We start from the raw sequence: 21,757 nt of genomic DNA, 5'->3' as shown, positions 1-21,757 counted from the left end.
ACAAACTAACATTTTTTGGTGATCAAGAACTTTGAATTGTTTTACCAGATGCCCCCATTTTTGGGGGGGGGGAGGGAGGATTTTCAAAATAAATTAATTAAATAGATGTATTTAAAAGCCCATCAAAGTGTCTTCTAAAAAAAGCATACAATAAAATAAAATCATCTGGGGAAGGGAGCTTGTAGTAGTATGTAGATGCTAATAACCACTTTCCCTCATACAAGAGAATTTATGCTATTATGCAACATTTAGCACTGAAATGGCTACTTTGAATTAAAAGACAGGCACTAATAACATGAATGATTTATTAATCTGTAAGGTAAAAGTAGATTCTCTAAATAGAGAAACATTTCTTTGCCCTTCAAAGAGACTTACAAACTTCACAAATGATGAAATGATTGTACAATGGCTACAGGTTTAGACGCACTGACATTTTTCTAAACTTGCAAAGCTAACCCCCATCCCTCCTCAGATGGAAGATGCAGAGTGGCCAAAGTGCACGAAATATCACTGCGAAGGTCAAATATCAGTCCTCTTCTGCCCACCTCTTTTGAAAGAATCACACACACACACACACACACACACACACATATACACAATGCATAGGTCTCAGTTCAAATCCTCCCAGTTTAAAGAATGGCGTTATGCATTAAATGTTTACTCATCCTTTTTGCATTCACCGAAACAACATCACCGTTAAGCCTCAAAGCCCAACATTTGCCACATGCAGTTTGGGCTAGTGTTATCGGTTGTTATTATTTGGATTTTGAACAAAGTTGATAGAGTAGGAGCCAGTTGAGGAATCTTGCTTCATTTGGAAGTTTTCCGTTGATAAGCCAAAAGGACGGAGAACCAGGTTCCCAAGATCCTTCAATTTGCCTGTAATACACATACATAAAAAAATTCACACCTTCAGATACATTTAACGAATTAGCACAATAATGGAAGGGATGTCTTCTAACATACTGTACGGAAGAAGGAAGTCTTAAAAGAACTTTTAAGAATTCTGTTTAAGAAATACCAACATAAGAAGAATATCACACACTTTCACCGAAGACGGTCATTTTAAGAAAGACTCCAGGGGAAAAGATGTTACATGTCCGAAATTTGCTCCACCATGATGTATTACATGCAGTTTTTCCCTTTGAATTTATATCTCCAGTACAACTCCTGTGGGCTTCATAATTCCCACAGCATGTTTTTGACAGATCGGTGGTAAACAGAACACCTGTTTTCAAACTGAAAGACTCTGTTTGCTACTACCCACATGACTTTTTAATCACAATTATTTACAGCTACTGTGTTCATCCTCAATTCTAGAACTCCTTAGTTAACATTTTTATTTTAAAAAGGATGAGAAGAACCCATACTGCCCTCTAATGTAGTAATTAGACAATACAAAGTTTATGAAGAATCGAAACTGAGAGCAGCCCAGATTAAGCCCTGCCTTAAGACCATGAAAAACAAAATCAAAAGTAAGCATGTGGATGAATGACAAGAAAGCAAAGACTGAGCTGAATAAGCCTTCTCTTTGCTTAACGAACAATTTGTGTTTGACTAAACTGAAATCAGATATCCACAAAGAGTTTGATTCAGTACAAGCATAGAACTGGCATAAAACTCTGCTCTACTGCTTTGAAAAAAATACTTTAAATATCAGTTTCACTATTATTTAACTATAAGAACATGTTGAAACTAAAATCCAGCTAAAAATTACACTACTAGTATTTTTTTCAATTTCAAACAAAAACATTGTTCTATCTTGTTTTGAACCATTCAAAAAATGACTTGAAGATCTTCATAAGACTTAAATTCAGAAAGGCACTTATCCCTTCTGAAGTGTTGCAAATACTGAAGCAAAAACTAGTTTCTAATGAAAAGGAATCGGGCATGGAAAAGAATTGGATGTTTTTCCATTTGCTGACCTTTCAGCAACTATTATTAACTCTTTAAAAGTATTCCAGAGTGAAATGACCTTTTGCACCTCTCAGAGACTTTGGGGGAAAGTAGATGGTATAAATACCGATAATAACAATTGTTGTTGTTGTTGTTAATCTTCAATTTGATTCATAGTCTGGGACTGGTAAAAACTTAACAGTCCAAGTCCTAACCAAGCACCTAGCAGTTCCGAGTAGGTTGGATTGCTGTTGTTGCTGTTTTATTTATTTTTTTTGCAAAGCCAGGATATTCAGGTCTAATAATTTCAAATTTTCCACATATCTAGGCAGCCCTTTGGGTATTGTCCCAAGGGCTCCTATTACTATTGGTATTGGTACAACGATTGATTTCTTCCTCCATAGTCACTTAACTTTAATTTGCAAATCACTATATTTTGTTATTTTTTTTCTATCTGTTTCTTTTCAATTCATGCATCAGCTGGTATTGCAATACCAGGTGATGATTTGCAATACCAATCACCATCATCATTATACAATTTCTACAAAAGACTGAGGAGAAGTGGATAAAGATAAAACCTGGCATTGGCTTACAACTGGAACATTTAAAAAAGAAACTGAAGGGTTAGTGTTGGCTGTGGAAGAGCAAGCTATTCAAATTAATGCAATCAGGGCCAGAATTTAAAAAATCATCAATTGATTAAAAATTCAGATTGTGCAAAGAAGCAGAAGAAACAGTAGATAATATACTCAGCTCATGCAAGATTGTACATAACACAGTCACCCAAATGATTCACTGGAACATTTATAAAAATTGCCATGTGCCAGTAATAAAACACAGAGTTGAAAAAGCAGTTGAATATGAGCAAATTAATATATTGTAGGATTTCCAAATACAAACTGATAAAAGTTTTGTTTCATAACACACCAGATACAGCTGTGAGCGAAAAGAAAAAAATGTGGATAATTAATGTGACAATACCAAAAAATTGGAGATCATAAAGTATTAAGTTTCAAGATCTCAAAATGAAAAGATTATGACATAAATCGGCCATGGTGGTCCCACTGGGTGCCATATCAAAGTATCTTGGACAGCACTTAAAAAATCTGTGTATTGACAAAATTTCCATCTAGAATTGCAAAATACCACACTGCCTAAATCAGGGGTCAGCAACCTACGGCTCTGGAGCCGCATGTGGCTTTCATCCCTCTGCTGTGGCTCCCTGTCGGCTCCACAGTTGATAGGGCTTTCAGTTAGGACAGGTAGAGGAAAAAGAACGCCGCGTTAGGAGGAGACTCTATGGTGGGGGAACTGGACTTCCGGTCGGCTCCAGAATTGAACAGGGGGCTTCCGGTTAGGACCTTTGTGGCTCTTTGAGTGTTTAAGGTTGCTGACCCCTGGCCTAGAGCTACACAATATACTATGCCAAAACATTACATCCTAGGTTTTGGGTAAGACCTTGATATATATGAAGGTCAACACTAGTTACAAGAACTGGCTACTACGATTTCACATTGTTATGAACAAATTTTACTATTTTCTAAGGAATATAACTATATCACCATCACAAAACAATTGGCTCAACGAGGAGAAAAACAGTTGCCTTTTATATCCACATACTAGATATAACTTAACATCAATAAAATCTGCAACCAGGCTCTGTATCCAGTCTATTATTACCATGTTCAGAATGACTTTATGCTGCAGATCCCATGGCAGAAGCAATTTTGCTGTTTGCTTTTATATAAAAGTTTGTTTCTTACTGCCAAAATGAAATAATCTGTATTTCTACTGTGGCAGTAGTCAGGCTGTTTCTATTTTTGTAGCTGTAGAGATCAGGGTGACCCAGCTCCAACAGTTTTTTTTAATGATCTGACAAGATAAATATACACAAATCCTTTCTTTTCATACGTGGCAGAATCTGAAACAAGTCCGAGGTCCTATGGAATTCTACAAATTTTATAAAAAAGGCCATTTTAAAAAGCCACAATGTTTTATGCATATACCCTTACAGAAACCACTCTCCTGCATAAGCAAACTATATACAAAATTTACTTACCTAACATCTCAGCCTTAAGTTTTTCATTACGTTCTTCTATTTCTTTTGGCAATCTCTAAAAACAAAAGCAAACAGAAGACCAATTCCACAAACATATTAAGCAACTTTATTTACTCTTTATTCGGTGTGCAGAGATTGATGCATCACTTGATGATGAAAAGATAAGGACACAATTATTGTCAATGCTTGCTTTAAGTTCACATATAACCCAGGCCATTATCTGATTTATTAGAGACCCATACATACCTGTCAAAGAGTGATTTTGCTTTCATCTAAGTAAGCGAAATAGCTCATTGGATGCAATTTTGGGCTTCCAAATCCAAGATGTGCCCATCATACCACTACAGATTTTCTTTCAAGTCATATAATTCAGAGACATAGATAGCCCCTTCATAATAGAATTTAAGGAACTTCAAAGCCATTATTAAAGCCTACGGCTAGGTGTTGATGATGTTATGCAAAGAGTGGAACATCTTTATGATATTCTCTCCTAAGAACATTCTGATTTTGTGATTTTTCCATACTTTACCCTCCACACCAGCCCCTTTAAAAGGGGCTATTAGGACCACCCATTGCAAAAAATTTAAAACCAAATTATTTTGGATGGGACCAAAAAGCTACAGCTTTATCATCTGTTCTGAGAATTTGAAAGCCAACGCTCTTCAAAAAGTCACAAAAACAAACAAGAAAATAAAATAAAAAATCAAGATGGCCTTTTTGTTCCCTCTGTGGCAGATTTTTCCCACACTTTAATTCCAAAGCTGTGTTTGCTCACATCTGAAGTAAAAGCTTTAATTCAAGAAGCTTGTTAAAATCCTCTTCCCTCATCTCTTATAACTGATCCTCCAACTTGAAAAATCAGGATTATGGTTTCAGTGCCAGCCTTTCTTTCCACTCCCTATTCTTTGGGATCATGCTTCTTAGACTGCCATCTTTCACCAGTGTCCTGAAAGATTCTGTGCTTTAATGGTATTACTATAATCATCTCCTTGATTACAAAAATAAGTTTACCATGCAAGCTTCCCTTGCTTGATATACCGATGGATCTTTCTCCAACAGATTTTTGTAATCCTCTAAAGCTTCATCTAGTTTTTCTGTTTTTTCGTACAGTTCTGCCCTCCTCAACAGTGCTTTGATGTAGTTTGGGTTTAACTCTAGAGCTGAAAAACAAAAAAGAGAGCAATAATACTCCTTACTTGCAGTATTTCTACAAGATACCTGTAAAACCATGCTGCAGTATTAATAACTCCATTGCTAAATAGTAAATAGATTAAACAGATATACGTAACGTTGCTAGCACTATTATCATACTGAACCTGAATCTATATTCATAGGATTGGGGAAAAAATTGTCTGCTTTCAATTTCACATCATATGAACCAACGATGTAGTTCATAAATTATTTTATCTGATTAATGACTTAATATTCTATGTGAGCCCAGTCCATTGTTATATATTCAACAAATCATAGGTTAGAATGCATCTTGATTAAAGTGATGGTAATCAATCTGATTTCACTGTCCCTACCTCTACTCCATTCTATCCAGCCTATTTTAGAGCCCAACTCATTTCTTCTTTTAAGATCAGGAAAATATTGCCCAATTATTTTCCATGTACTGTACCTTCCTATTTTTTCCTATTTTTCTACTTGCATTTTTTTACGTGCTTTCAAACTGCTAGGTTGGCAGAAGCTGGGACAAGTAATGGGAGCTCACCCCGTTACACGGCACTAGGGATTCGAACAGCTGAACTGCAGACCTTTTGATAGACAAACTCAGTGTCTTAGCCACTGAGCCACCACGTCCCTTAGGCTTTATCTAGTAGATAATAATATCAGATATCTGTCAAATTCCCTATATTCTCTCCCATGTCTGGTCTCTAAACATAATATCCTGACCAAGAGCAAAAGCATGAGAAGAAAATACCTTTGCTGCAATCACTTATAGCCATTTCTTTCTTGTCCTAAATGAAAGATAACATTGACATTTAATATAAAATATAATTTTTCTGACATTCATAAAGATTGGGAAAGATTACATGGTAGCATAAACTTTATCGCTCAGCATCTAAATCCAGAACTATGGGGCAGCAAGTCAGTGAAACTAGAGGCTAAGAGAGGTATGCTTCATATCTGTAGGTCGGCTAACCTATTCCAAAATACCCAAGAATTTTCCATTTGTAAAAAATAAAACAAATAGCAATAGCACTTATATACCGCTCCATAGTGCTTTACAGCACTCCCTGGGTGGTTTACAATATCAGGATATTGCCCACAACATTCTGGGTCCTGATTTTACCAACTTTGGAAGGATGGAAGACTGAGTCAACCTTGAGGTGATCAGGATCGAACTCCTGGCTGTGGGCAATCAGCCTGCAATCCTGCATGCTAACCACTGCACCGCTGCATTCTAACTATTGTGCCACCACGTCAAGTCATAAAAGATACAACATAATTAATATCAATAAGCCTCGAGTCCAAAAATTGTATTACCACCTTCAATGTATGCAAGAAGAGACGTTCAACTCTGTGTTGCTGTAGTGAGTGAAGCAAAAAACAAAACAAAACACTCTATACATCCATGTTTGCCATTTTCGGACAAGCCTCCATCAGCCTTTTCCAGAGAAGGGGAGAAGAGCTGACAGAAAGCGTATTCCCTAAATTAGCAACATCCAGAGCTCCTTCATCAGCTTACTGGCTGAGGAATTCTGGGAGCGGAAGTCTAGACATCTTAAAAGTTGTCAGGGTTGAAAAACGTTGCTAGAGCAAAGGCTCTTTCCCAGCATTCCTTTCAAGTGAGAGTCGGGATTTCAGAGGAAAGCTGGCCAATTAGCAAATGCTTGGCAAGACACTCACTCTGCTGTAGTAGATCTGTTCAAATTTAATAAATTTGCACTGGTATCTGAAATGCCAAACCAATTTTTTTTTTCCTGGTGTTATTTCCCCCCTGCAGCTCTCCCCCGCACATAAAAATTCTGACAAAACGAAAACTTATCAAAATTTATCACTTTACAATTTTGGAAATTAGTATTACCTGTTTCATTCTTGCTGCAGCTCTATTTGAATACAAAATGGATCTATCTGTGTTACAGGAGGCCGGACAAACCTGCAGGGCTTTTGCATACGAATCCTCTGCTTCTTTATACTCTGCAGTTAGGGCAGAAAAAAAAAGCCAACTGAAATTGGGAAAAAAACTGAAAAACACAAAACAATGCAGAACATTTATATATTTTTAATCATTTTTCATTTTAAAATAATAACAGAAAAAGTTATTTTAAAAAAAAAGCAAACAGTGCAGAAATATGAAAAAAAAACAACCCTAATATGGTTATGACTCATTTGTGGGACACAGTATACTTTCCCAGCATAAGTTCAAAAGAGGGTTTTTTTTTTCACTTTTGGAATTAAAAGCAAAGCATCAACCCGTAACTTTTAAATATAGCTCAGATTCAGAATAATCCAATTCTGTAAATAGATATCATTCAGTTATAAAAAATATTTACATACAAGGAGATTCCCAAGCAAAGAAATGCACAGTATGTTAAGGTTATGTTAACATGAAAATATTGCATAACAGAACGTGGATTTTTCTCAGATTATACAATCATGTTAACACTTGCTTTAGATAGCTAGAATCCAATTAAAAACTAATAAAGACTTCTTGTTCTTTATGTTATTCCTATTTTATTTTGTGGGGTTGACAAAAGCAAACATTTACAAAGCCTCTGGCGTTCTAAGTAGTAATACAAGGATACTATTGTTTAAATAATTCAACTTTGCTCTATGCAGGATAAGAGTTTGTAGGAGATAACTTCATACATGCTACAAAAGGGATAAACTCACTGGCTGAGATTAGGAACTCTACTATTCTGGTTAATGGGACTGACTCTTTTGGACTCTGAACAATTTCTGGAAAAATAGCAGCAGCAATAGATTTTTTATCACCATTAAAAGTGATTTCAATATACTGGGGAATATACATTAAGCTTAGATTGTCTTACTGATAATATTATCAATTAATATGCAGAATCAATTAATATGCAGAATACACCCATGTTCCAGAAAGAAATTTCTACAAACAGTGGAAGTCTTCTGTCTGCAACTTTTCTAGTAAAGGATGCACACAATTTACATATTGTATATCTTCTTTAATTTCTTTTCTTGACACTTCAGTGAAAAATAAAAAGAAGCACAGTGGCTCACAAGGTTAGATACTGTGTTGACGATTGGCAAAGTCATGTTCGAGATCTGGTTGCTGCTGTGGGACAGGGTGAGCTCCCATCACACGCTGCAGCTCCTGCCAACCGAGCAGTTCAAAAGCAGGTGACTATGAGTAGATAGATCATTATCACTTCAGTGGGCAACTTAAAGAAGCCCCCAACTAGGCATCCCCGGGCAACAGTGATGTCACCTTTCAACCCAGAAGCACTTCAGTGCTCCCAACATGACTGTACAGTGAAAAATAAAAAAAATTAGCCTATTCCTGAAACTGTACAGATGTGTCAAAGAAACCAGAAATACCACTATTCATTGTCCAAACCCTCCTCCTTACAAATCTCGGCAGAACAACTATAATCCTAAATTACACTGTAAATTAACAGTTTGGCAGTTGATCCATGAACCAACAGATCCTGCAACAGTAACCAACAACCAGATAATAAACATAACATAGGTGTGTTATCTGCATTAAAGCTGTCAATTCTTTTTTATTTCTTGGTTTATTTTCCCTTTGTAGAATGAATTTGGACAATTGTTTATGAAATTAAAAAAATACTGATAAAATGCAAGGCCACATACAATAAAATCTTGGTTTAAAGGACCAATTGAGATAAGAGTATCCTTTGGTACTAAAAGGCATTAGATAGGAATATACAGTATATGGGTGTGCATTAATTGCAAAAAATATAGATGTCATTTTAAACTACTCCCAGACTTGGGGTTTGATGGAAGGATGAAAAATGGCATCAAGAGAGGAGAAAACTGCTTCTGGATCAAAATATATCCCAGTGTTAATCATTAATAATTAAAATAAATATTACTAAACATAAAACTGTACTTTCCTTCCAGAGTTTCAGCCATAGCCACATGATATAATAGTCTCCAAGACAAGTGCATAAGGAGTCTATAATAGCAGGCCTTGCCATTCTGAAATACTGACAAAGAGTTGCATGTGTGAAAGGGTTCCAATAAAGGCAATAAAGAAAAGCCAGTTAGGAAAGTGGGTTAGAATATGAGAGAATTTGATGGCAACCAAGAACTCAATTCTAGCCAAGTGAAACTTGGCTCTTTACTATGGTGTTTTTTTTTTGCTTTTTTGTTTTTGCTCTCTTCAGATGGCATGTATCTTTTCCCAAGAAAAACTCAGGTTGTCACTAATATGCAAGAATACTAATTTTTTTAAAAGGTGGTAAACACAGCATGTTTCAGCATCTGGCTAGAATAGTCTGGGCTAGGGAAGCTAAACAGGGCCAGGCCTCATTAGTATTTGCAGGGGTACCACCAAATCCCAGAGTTGAAGGCTGAGCAGGGTGGATAAAATCAATGATTTAAAAAAAAAAAAATCAGATTTTTTTTAATTTAAATTGGATTTTTTTGATTTAAATCGGATTTTTTTGATTTTTATCAAATTTATTTTAATAAAAAACTTTTGGGGTAAAAATCTATCGTAAGATAGTTTTCTATTTAAGATACATAAATAATTTAGTTTATTCAGCATGAAATGGAGCTTAGTTATGTAGCATGAGGCTGTATATTCTGCAACACTGGGACTATCGGTGAGTCAACAGTGGGTCAAAGGAGTAGCAGAGATGACAGTTGCTCTATAAAAATTATGGTTTAAATCGAGTTGATTTAAATCAAGCCTTTTTACTAGTCATTTAAATCATGACTTAAATTGTGATTTAAATCAACTCGATTTAAATCAAATCCACCTTGAGGCTGAGTAATTATAAAAAAGCATCCAGAAGGAAAGCAAGAACAATTTACTTCATACTGTTGTCAAGAATCATGTGGTCTCCCAAGACTGAGTTTCTACCTTTATCTAAGCAAAACATCCAGGAAACTGAAATACTCTGGAAAACTAAACAGAAGCAGTTTTCCAAATGAAGAACATCATGAAGAATGTAAACCTTTGTGAAGAATGCACAAAGAATGCGCCCAACATCACTTTTTCCCAAAGAGTCTTCCCAGTTCTGGGAATGACTTTTTTCTCCTTATTTCTTTTCAAAAATTGTTCAATTATTGCCTTTACTACTATCTTTCTTCTATCTTTGTTATAAAATATGCCAAGAAACACTTCTGAGATGCTTTTCTATTTAGGCACTCCTTTTAACGCAAACACTTTCAACAGATATTGTTACATTGCTGTTTCTCATATATATTATGTTTTTATAGAATTCCCGATATGGTATCATTCTCGGTTTGATGTGCAATGTTAATGTGCGTTTGAAGCTTTTCGTTAAGAGCTTAGGAGTCAATATCTCAAGTGCCTATGGACTAATGTGTTTAACGGGCATACATAAGTACATGAATGCACTATAAGCAAACATACAGGTAGTCCTCAATTTACAACCAGAAAAGGGACTGGAAAATTCATCAGTAAGTGTTGAGGTCGTAAAGCAAGATGTTGTGTGACCAGCTCCTGCCAACTTCCCCATTGACTTTGCTTACTATCATAAGTGCAAGGACTCATTTTTTCAACACCTCTGTAACTTCAAATGGTCACTAAATGAATGGTCATAAATCAAGAACTACCTGTACTTTCTAAAAGCTTCCTCTATCATGCCAGGCTTTCATAAAGTATAATGTCAACAAAATCCTATTTTTGCCTCTACACCAGTGGTTCTCAAATGGTGATTCTCAAGAGCAATTCTTCAAAATGTTTGAGGGTCCCAAAGAGCTTTGGTTTATGTGAGTTATATCTATTAATATGTATTGTATTAGAAATTAAAACTGAGAAATGTTAAAACCCTTATTTGATTTCATCGGTCCCCAGGCAACACTGTGACAACCACTGCTCTCAAAGATGGTTCACGGTTATTATTATGATTGATTATATGCCATTAAGCCACTTTTGACTCCTAGCAACCACATAAATACGGTAGACTTTCTTCAAGAGAGTCTATCATTCCCATAATTATACCAAGCACAAATTTTAAAAAGTACCAAGACCAGGAAACAAAAATGTGAGCAACCATAGTAACAGATCCATTTACAAAGGGCCAATTCTTATATAACCAAAACAGACCCCTCAAGAATGAAAATAGAATGTGAACAATTTGAAACTATGAAGTATTATATTTCCTTGGTTGGCTATTTCAGACTAGCTTTGCTGTTCTTTCTCTTTCTCCCTCTCTCTTTCTCCCCCATCCTCTTTCTCTCTCTCACACACACACACACATTATGGGGGAGGGGGCAGGCAAGTAGGTGCAGAAAAAAGAGTAAGAAAGAGTAAAACAAAGAAATTGACCCAAGGCAAGAAGAAAAAAGGAAATACAGCCAAATCTAATTTACTTCAACACCATTCACTATACCTGTCATCTTTTTATTTCTGCAATCAAGCCTTGTTTCTATTATGTCCATATAATGTGCTACCCATTGATTTTTATTGTTTAAATTTCCTACTTTTCTCTTTTTCAGGATCTTATTAACTCCATCTAACTGCAATTTTTTGTTCTTGACCCCTTATTTAATTTTATTAATTCTTTCTATAAAATCAAAACACCTAACCCTTTTATGTTCAATCCACATTCATTCACATCATTAATGCTTGACACTCTCTCTTTTTGTTTTATCCCACAGTTTTTCAGTATCCACTGCATTCTGTGCATTTTCCTCACATATCCAACTCTTGCTTCCTTTGGCAAACGTTAATTTCTTACAACAGGCTACCTACTATCCATTGCCTACCATCATTTGAACATTTCTCCATTCATTATCCTACCTTTAGTAAGAAGTCTATCAATGTATGCAAATTGCTCTCATTTTCTACTATTTATGTACAATTAGCATTTTCTTTCATCCAATTTTGCTTACCAAGCAGTTATCTTGCTTTTTGATACTTTAATTTTGAGGACTATATTCCTCCTGAGTCATAGAATCAATCCAGCATTTGCTACAAAAGAAGTTGGGTTGTTAGCCAACAATTCAGCATTGCCTATATACAAAAATGCATGCATATTTGTATTCCCAGTCAACACAGCTCATTGTTCCAACAAGCATTCCTTATTCATCCAAAAAACCCATCAACAACCAAGGGGAAAATATATAATCTTAGCTCCCTCCCTAAACTATTTGGCAAATGTTTATTCTCATGCTTCCACCTATAGCATTCAGCAACCAAGCCTCAACTCCATTATTTGTGCAAGTGTTCCACAGTTCAAGCCTCTTTATCTTACACACTCTCCAAATCAATAAATGAACAATAAACTTGTTTTCACACACTCATGGTTTTGCAGTGACCTTGGTTCTGGTAAGAAAGATGCATAGGAAGATATATTATATAATGTAGGATAACATATATTCTACTTGGGTAGAAGCCTTGTATTTCTTTAGAAGCAGTTTACTATATTTCTGTATTTCTATGCACTATACTATACATATATTCAATACATATATTAACATGTCTAATGGTTAAGGCACTAGACTAGAAACTGGGAGGTTGTGAATCTGAGCCCCGCCTTAGGTATGGAACACCAGCTAGGTGACTTTCAGCCAATCATTCTCAGCCCAATCCACCTCATAGGGTTGTTGCTGTAGGGAAAATAGGAGGAGGAAGGAATATTATGTATTGAGCCAACTTGAGTTACTTATAAAAATAAAAAAGGTGGGACACAAATGCATTTTTTGTCGATTATATTATTTGTCGATCCTAAAATTGAGATTAATAACTGAAAACCCTTTTGTTTTTATTACATCTACTGCTAATTTATTAAAATATAAGCAACAACTTATAGGATAGCTCTTAAAAAATAGCCAATGGCAATAGTGAGAGCATCAGAAACTAGCTATTAATTCTATATATGGGTGGCAAAAATCAACGACAAAGAAAGAAAATTTACAGTAGATAGGAAGAATGCATTATCCATTATCTTCTGGAAAAGAACTGACCACCCTATCAATTAATATCCCTGTAATTCATAAGGTATTCGTCCTGCACTCAAGAATATGAAAGATGATATCATAAACTAATATTATATAGGATCAAGAACAGGAGACATATGATAAAGACTCTAAGGATCTTCCAAACAAAGAACAGAGGCCATGATGCCACCATGTTATAAGAGCAATCACAGGAGCAATCATATCTGGAAACCAAGCACTCTCAATAACAATAATCTGGCAATTCTCAAAGTTCATTTTTGAAGTTGAGCCTAATCTGAAAAAGTTCAGCAGAACTTTCAGAGAATCCAGAAACACCGGGGGCATTAAAATCTAGACTGGGCATATGACTGGCTGCAGAAAAATTAAAGGTTCCAGTGAAGATAAAGGAAATGGTGACACTGCTGCCTTTTTTCCATTTTCCTCATTTAGAAGAGATTTCTCTTTTTGATTCCGTCAGTTCCAAAACATGATGTTTATGTGGAATTGCCTCCACTGTATTAATTCCTGGATTAAGATACCGTATTTTCCGGCGTATAAGACGACTTTTTAACACATGAAAATCTTCTCAAAAGTTGGGGGTCGTCTTATACGCCGGGTGTCGTTCTCCTGTAACCAGGCAGACCAGCCCGAAAGACTCTGACGAGCCTTAAATGGCTCTGGCGATCCCAGCTCTGACGATCCCAGCTTTGTCTGCTAATCAGGCAACTCAGCTGAGATGCCAGAACCATGTAAAAGGAAAAAACTTTTTTCCTTTTACGTGGCTCTGCAAGCTCTGATGATCCCAGCTGAGTTGCCTGCCAATCAGGCAACGCAGCTGGGATTGCCAGAGCCCTGTAGAAAGAAAAGTGTTCCCCCTCCAGCTTGCTTACCTTAGCTGCTAATCGCAACGCTTGCCTTGCTTCGCTTGCCTGAATCCATTCCATCAGCAAGCCACTCCCTGCTGCAATCAAGCAGGCAGGGAGTTGTGGACTTCAACTCCCAGAATTCCTCAGCCAGCAAAACAAAGCTGGCTGAGGAATTCTGGGAGTTGAAGTCTACAAGTCTTAAAGTTGCCAAGGTTGGAGACCCCTGTTCTATTGGGTAAGTTTTTTCCCCCTTTGGGAGCTTTAAAAAAATAGTTAATTGGGTTTTTTTTTAATTTCTTTTTTAGACCTAGCCATTTAAAGTTTAGGAAGTTTTAAATTTAGTTCTCATATAAAAATAAAAATAAAATAATATTTGTGCAGCTTTCTGAGATTTAGTGTGTTTCTGTAGTGTTTCACTCTAACTACACAAACACACAAAATCTCACAAAGCTGTATGTGGAATTTTGTGTGTGTAAAGTGTGAAAGTTGTTTTTTGGGGCTTTTTGTGGCTGTGAGAGGTTCCTGCTTGTTGCAGGGGCCATTTTGGGTCTAGCACAGCTGCTTTTACATTGTGGGTGAGCCAGTTGATGTTTTTTAATTTTTATTTGGTGTGCGTTGGAAGAGGGGTAGTCTTATACGGTGAGTATAGCCCAAACCCTATATTTTAACAGGAAAAGTCGGGGGTCGTCTTATACACCTAGTTGTCTTATACGCCGGAAAATACGGTAGTTAACTCAGCATAATCCACAAGGTAGCTGTGTTGAGATATTCATGAAGAACCAACAAAACAAGGGGAGAGGCCTTCAGCCAATGGAAGCCCAAGGAAGGGCAATGGTTGTAGGGTCAACCAGCACACACTCCGCAGAGCATGTTGGAATGGTTTGGATTTGGATGGGCACTCACTTAGCAACCCATGATTGTTAGTTAACAATGGCAACAGTCGCTAATGGATGCAGCCACATGATGTCACTTTAGGTCATTGCTTAGCAACAGAAAGTCCAGTCCCAATTATGGTCATAAGTCAAGGACTACCTAGACTGGGAAAAGCAACTAGGACAGGGGTCTGCAACCTTAAATACTCAAAAAGCCATTTGGCCCCTTTTCCCAAAGAAAAGAAAACACAGGGAGCCATAAAACCTGGGTGGGCGTGGCCAACTCGATGTCGCTCACTTCCACCAGTCACATGACACCCCCCCAAGCCACGCCTACCCAGCCGGTCATTAGGGCAGAGAACCAGTTGTTAAAAAACACTGGAAACCACAAAATCCTTTTGACGTATTTCTCTCTCCTCTCCCTCCCTCCCTCCCTCCCTCCCCCCTCTCTTCTTCTCTCTCTGTATCTCTCTATGTCTCTCTCTCTGTATCTCTCTGTCTCTGCCCTGGCTGCTTCTCCATCCCCCACCGTCGCCCTTACCTTCTCAGGATAGGCGAGGAGTCACTGGGAGGGAAGGGCGAGGGGCAGGGCCAGCCAGTGGTGGGATCACCTGACAGGGAGCCACAGCAGAGAGCCCAAAAAGCCACATGCGGCTCCGGAGCTGCAGGTTGCTGACCCCTGAACTAGGAGAAAATCCAATAAGAATATGCTTCCTCTCCAAAATCACCTCAGTTATAGCAAGTTGCCATTCAACTCAAGCCCAGGTCCGGTAAATCTGATGCACAAAGGAAGCAGCCATGGGCTACTTTTCAACCATTTTAAGATGAAAATTTGGAATTGTCACTGAAAGATTATGCCCAGGAAACCTGTTAGTATTAATAGCTGGCAAATGACTCATGTTTATCTCTACCAAGATGTGGCTTTCATTGAATCTAACAATCCTATCATCTAAATGTAAGCAACCTTGCAGCTTTTTCTCCAACATAGGAAGGTTTTCATCAACATAAGAGGAAGAAAATTATTATCATCCTCTGTCACCTCGCACCTCCAAGCCAAAATCTGCTCTGGATTACTGTGACAAGTTTGAAACAGATAAAGTGTGTTACACAAACAGAAGTCCACTCATACATTATTAAATTTCATTCCTACGGCCTTAACTTACAGAGCCTTAAGATAATTTCTAAATACTATGATAAAATCTTATATTGAAATAATTCTATATAGCCCAAAGATAGCTAGTTAAAAATAAGACTAGATAAATTCTTTAAGGATTTCCTTGAATACTATGTTGCATTAATTGTTAGTCTTGTACTACCGGATGTCCAGATATGTTGCATTCTTATTAATCTGGACCATACTGACTGCGATAGTTATTCTGGAAGAATTATTCTACACACCTTAGAATCTGTCTTTAGGCAGCATTTGGAGGCCCAAACACTAACAAAAATTTAAATATTATCATAAGCCATTTGCTTACCTCCATTTTTAAACTGTTTATTTCCTTCTTCTTTTAATGTTGTGCTTTCATTTCTTCTTTTCTACAACAGAAATTTTTGAATTAATACAATAATTAACATTTGTTAGCACTGTCTGAAATTAAAATCAATTTTTTATGACATATAGCAAATACTACCAAGTTTTTTACTGTCTGATATCTTACCGCCCTGTTTTATGGTTATTTTTTAAAATTCGTAGGAAGCATACTTCAAAAATTTAGATGGCACCTCCTAACTGGTACTATGAGATTTCACTACTTAAAATTCTGGAAATGAATACTTTTCTAGTAATAGGTAGAGGCAAACTACTAATTTTTTAAAAATTTTTAAGGACCAACTGGTATCTAATAATACAAATAGTGCAGACACAATTCAGGCTAGTTCCCAAGCCTGAAGATAGATAATTTTGTACAGAGTAGATACTACTGCTCATATGACAAGCACTTATATTTTGTAAGACTTTATAAAGATTTATAAATAAGACTTTATAAGACACAATAAACAGTAAAAATAACAAAAGAATCAAAACCATAAAATAAAAACTATGGAATCCTGAGCTGGCTCATTCAAATCCTTACAGCCCCCAGGCAGTGGGCCAGGACTGCGATAGTGTTGCATGGCCAGCCAGGGGTAGAAATGTGTAATTGAGTATCTTTGGCATATTAATAACGCATCTTGCACTGTCGGATTACCTCTTCCATCTATCTCATATAGATATTAAAAAGAGGTGACAGACACAAGCCCCAAGACACCCCATACTGTGGATTTAGTCTTGCAACTCCAACTCTTAACCACAAAATCGAGCCACAGCCTAAAATATGACTTCATACATATAAACAAGAGTTTTTAAAAACAATTTTTAGTAATCCTATCTCACTTTTAGCTCTGTGAATTAGAGTCAATCAACATTTGTAGAAAAACAAATGTTATTTGCTACCATGTATTTTTCAGTCTCCAAGGCTTGATAAAAATTACATGAATAATTTATGAAGTACCACTTAATCAATAGCTGAACTGGAAAAGAGGTTTGAGGACTGGAAGTTGTACAGTCTCCACCCAACATGTATAGCTTTGTTTCTCAACTTTTCACAAAACCTAGCTTCTTAATTCTTCCCTTCACCTCTTAATCCCCTTACTCTTTTCATAGCTTAGTTCTAATTAATCTAAACATATTCTCTACCCCAATTTCCCTCTAGCACACAGTCTTCCCATGGTCCTTTTCTCCTTACATCCATGATTGCCTGACTCCAGTCCTTAATAATCTTGGCTGTGTCTCAAATCTGTTTCCTTGATCAGGTGTTATGACATCACAAGAACTCAAGTGGTTTCAAGGCAACAGTCTATCTATCCTGTACCAGGGATATAACTAATACATACCTTGGGTCCTATTTTAACAGCTAAGATAACCCAAATCTAACACTGCAATCAAAATATTGATAATCATCTATAACATCAAATAGTTTGGCTGATTTCAATTTTAAAAATAGACTGCTTCAAACACATTCAATTATATTGACTTTCCACATTTCTACATTTGAATTTCCAAGTACATTATTATTAACAGAATGCTGCAAGCTATATCAATAATGCAAGCTGTATCTATGTTTCCTTTTAGAAGCTTAATAGCTAAAATATTTAATTCCACCCTCAAACAATACAGTATCGTAATTAATGAAAATTAAACTATAGTACATATCGAGAGGGTCAAAATTTAAGAGTCAAGGAAGATATTCAAAGGGTAAAAAATGGAGTTTTGTTCAGTAGTACATTATGTATTCCTCCATTTTTGATATTAATTCAGAATTAATAGAAAGTGAATAAATCCCAGTATTATTTCAAACACGCTAGACTACAATTCATATCATTCCCACCTAGCATAGCTAACACATCTGGAAGGAAGCAAGATGGGGATTATCAGCTCAGGAAATAGCAGATTCAACAGTCAGGTTACAACATTTGTGTAGCTTCTCAGTAAGTAACAAAAAAGATTAGACAAAGCAAATCTCTACAAGATTTTTTTATTGTGTATTTATTTCATGTGTGACTTTAGCCTCTTCAGATATAAGTTGTAAGCTGACTGGAAAAGCTTAAATGGAAAATTCCAAGCTTAGGTACATTTTGCTGAATCACCCATCCTTTTTCCTCACATGGAAAATTAGCTCTCTGCACACAAGTAGTTCAATTCTATCTTCAGGCAGCAACTTTAAACAATGCATCTATGATTTGATTCTTTTTAGAAACTAGATTCCATTAAACAAAAATTACAAAAACAATCTATCAGCATGGGAATTTAAAGCTGTAGGACAAAAATATTGCTGCTTCTGTTAAATGAGAAACATACTGTAACAAAATGCTTAAATATTAATATGTATGGGCATTCTTAAAGCTAAACAAAGCTAAAAAAAATAAAACCTGAATCTACAGGTAGAAAATTAAGATCCAAACAGATCATATCACTTGAAAGCATCATGATTAGCACTTCTTGTTAATGAGGCTATTCTCACTTCAAGGGCAGTCTTCTTTACAATGGACCAGTACAATGAATCCAACCACTAGTATAAGCTGCTATTTCATCCAGCTCATTTTTAAAAGTCCCTGAGACTTGGATTTCTTACACTCAAAATCCAAGAAAAACACAGACTGCATTCAGCTCTTTGGAAGATGCACACCGCCCATTTCAGATTTAGAGAATGACAAGCAAAACATAATGTAATATATGGAACTGAAATAAACAGAAGGCAAGCAAAACTAATCATGATATTAATCATAATATTAATCATGATAAGAAAAAAACCATGATACAGGACACTTATACATATGAGAAAATAATGACAAAGCTTGCAATTATACACAGCAGAATCAGAAATATTTTTTCTTAAACAAACATATTAGGTATGAACCAGGAACAAAGGGCGAGGAGAGGACAGAGTGCTGGTCCAGTATTTATAAAATGCCACATATTAACATATTTACTAACACACTACAACCTGAATGTCTTTACAAATTAACTAGGAAGCAGATTCCATGCAGCTCTGTGGGAATACTTCTGAATAAATATGAAGATAGGCTGCAAACGCTATTAGGAACACATTTTGAAAGAAAATTTGGACTGAACAAGGAGTGTTTAACAGCCTACATATTAGCATTCGAAATAGAAACACAAATATTTTTGTTGCAAACAACTGCAATTATTTCCAAGCGTGTATCTATAGAGTCACAGTAATAGTAAACAGCTATTTACTTTTTTTTTTTTTAATACATCTTTAAAACATACCTCTTTTTCTTCCTCTGACATGTTTTTTTCCAGTTCCAGCAATTCTTTTTCATCTAGATCCTCCTCATTTTCTAAAGAATCTGTCTGGCTGTTGTGATTCTCTTCCACCACTCCTGATTCAAGAGAGTCTTTGCAGTCGTGGAAGAGATCATCATCCTCTCTACCCGAGTCAGACAACTGACTCACACCTTCTTTAACGACTCTGGGGATATATGCATGATGTGTAGGACTGCTCTGTTTTTCCGAGAGATTCAAATCCTCAATTAGTTTTTCAGGAGCAACAGCATCTTCAGACTCCATGCTGAATCTGCAATGCAAGACAAAGAAATTACACCAGGCAGTAGCTTTCACAGTATCTTTAAAGAAAGATAGAAACATATTTCTTTTAAAAAAATAGAGATGGAGGATTTTGTAAAAACTGATATTCGTGCCTAAAAAAATATTTACCATCTGTTTTTGTTTCATCTAGAAAACCCTATAAGAATATTTACCTATTTCACAGTGTAATTTGGGGGCAGGTTAAATGATAAAATGATCTATACATATTTCAATATTAAAAAAAAGTCTCATTATATTACTTGTGGCTCTTTTAATTGCTCAACATCAATTGGCCAAAAGTTAACCGAAGAACAAATTAACTCCATTTTGCCTCTGTGTACCTGATGGGAAATTATCACTAACTGCAACTATTTTCAAGAAAAATGTTAAACTGTAAAGAATTCTATTGCTTTTATTTTCAAGACAGCCTGGATCACACATATCCCTATTTAACAAAGCCTATGCAATCGCAACTATACTGTTAACTACATTATTAAATTACATTGTGCAAAATCAGAAAAGAGATTGTTGAGAAGACCATGCTTTAGTTAAATCACTGGCAAGCAAGTTGTCTTCAGTCAGATCATGCTGGATCAACCAACCCTCTCCTCTAAATGCCATTAGTTTTCTGCAGTCTCATACAAGATCTTTTCAAACCATGTTCTTTATTGTACAGTACTGGAGATACCAGGAATTTAAAATTTTGCGGTTTTATCATTTAAAGGGTGTCTTTCACCAATGCATTGTTTATTTAACAGAGTCATAATTCCTTCAAGATTTAACCTCACTTTTAGCCCCGCCCTCCACATACATATGCTACTCTCTAATCTGAATCCAATAATTTCCATTTCTAAGTAACAAGCCCGACCTAAACTGCACAGAGTGGGCACCAGAAGTGCAGGACTTTTGCCAGCTGATCCCACCCTCTCCTAAAGGAGATACAAAAACCATGCGACTGGAAATCAAGAAAAAACAAGCCTCCAGTCCCCGTTTCATAATGCAATTCAATGCACAGAATATTAAATGCCCTGAACATTTTCAAACCAGGAACCATGCCCTCCTCTTCCCCCAGCATTTCCCAATGCCAGCCTGGAAGGAAAGCATTAGCCTAAAAACAACGACATCTCTGGCAAGGTGCTCTGGGTGGCACGCTTTTCCAAACCAGACTGGGACACCCCCACCCCCCCTTCTTCCCTATCCCTCTGCTTGCCTGATTCTACCAGGTCTCTAACTTTTCCCCTCCTCGAGCTCCAACCCCGCGCCCACAAAGCAGACCACTCAACCTCCAACACCCCCCCGCCCCCGCCCCCGCCGACCTGACTTCTTGCGAACTTCTTCCTGCAACTTGGTCTCCCGCAAACACGCCACTTCCGGTTTCCGGGCCAAACCGATTAGCACGTAAATAACCGGGCGGCGCCGAAGGCTCCAGTCAAGTGTCTCGGGACCAAGAGGGCGACGGTGACGTCACATGCCAATCATGGGAAGGACCAATTGCCGCAGACGAGGCGGGATGTTAGAAACAGGAGAAGAAAACAAAGACTTTTTTTTCTCTTTTTTTTGGTACCAGGGGTGACTTTTATGCTGGTTATTCCAGATCTGATTTATTTATATTGTTGCATCCTACATTAAGGTTAATGAGGGAGCAATGGATCAATAAGGAATGATCGTTACGAGGACTGCTCCGCCGGATCAAAGTCATTCGAGCGAAACTTCCGAAGCGAGAGACTGAGATTTGTTATTATTGTCTTCTCTTTTTTTTTTATTTCCCTGAACTTTGCTGGGTTTTGTACTTCTGACCATATGCAGAGTGTTTTCCCCCCTGCAATCTGCACCTCTATAACTGTAGGCAACCCAACAAGACAGACACAGACTTCAGAGGATAATTAGAACTGCAGAA

At 36.8% G+C, this 21,757-nt stretch overlaps 1 protein-coding gene across 2 annotated transcripts; it reads right to left on the bottom strand.

The window, feature by feature from the left end:
- Window positions 1-288: 288 nt before the first annotated feature.
- Window positions 289-21,725, bottom strand: TTC1 (tetratricopeptide repeat domain 1). Of its 2 annotated transcripts, none has more exons than XM_034406589.3 (8): window positions 21,177-21,725; window positions 19,543-19,849; window positions 16,250-16,310; window positions 6,987-7,099; window positions 5,880-5,916; window positions 4,967-5,115; window positions 3,956-4,010; window positions 289-879 (listed from the first exon to the last, which is right to left on the bottom strand). In XM_034406589.3, exons 2-8 carry the CDS (start codon window positions 19,840-19,842, stop codon window positions 743-745), a joined length of 852 nt encoding a protein of 283 aa, XP_034262480.1. In that variant the 5' UTR covers window positions 19,843-19,849; window positions 21,177-21,725; the 3' UTR covers window positions 289-742. The 2 variants fall into 2 exon arrangements, with proteins under 2 accessions (XP_034262480.1, XP_060544585.1); XM_060688602.2 differs by having other exon boundaries at window positions 21,071-21,207.
- Window positions 21,726-21,757: the final 32 nt, after the last annotated feature.

This window comes from Pantherophis guttatus, chromosome 2, assembly GCF_059756535.1.
Source record: "Pantherophis guttatus breed Tessera chromosome 2, ASM5975653v1, whole genome shotgun sequence".
Lineage (NCBI taxonomy): Eukaryota > Metazoa > Chordata > Lepidosauria > Squamata > Colubridae > Pantherophis > Pantherophis guttatus.
The sequence above is the reverse complement of the archived record's forward strand: the minus strand, read 5'-3'. Positions and strand labels throughout refer to the sequence as shown.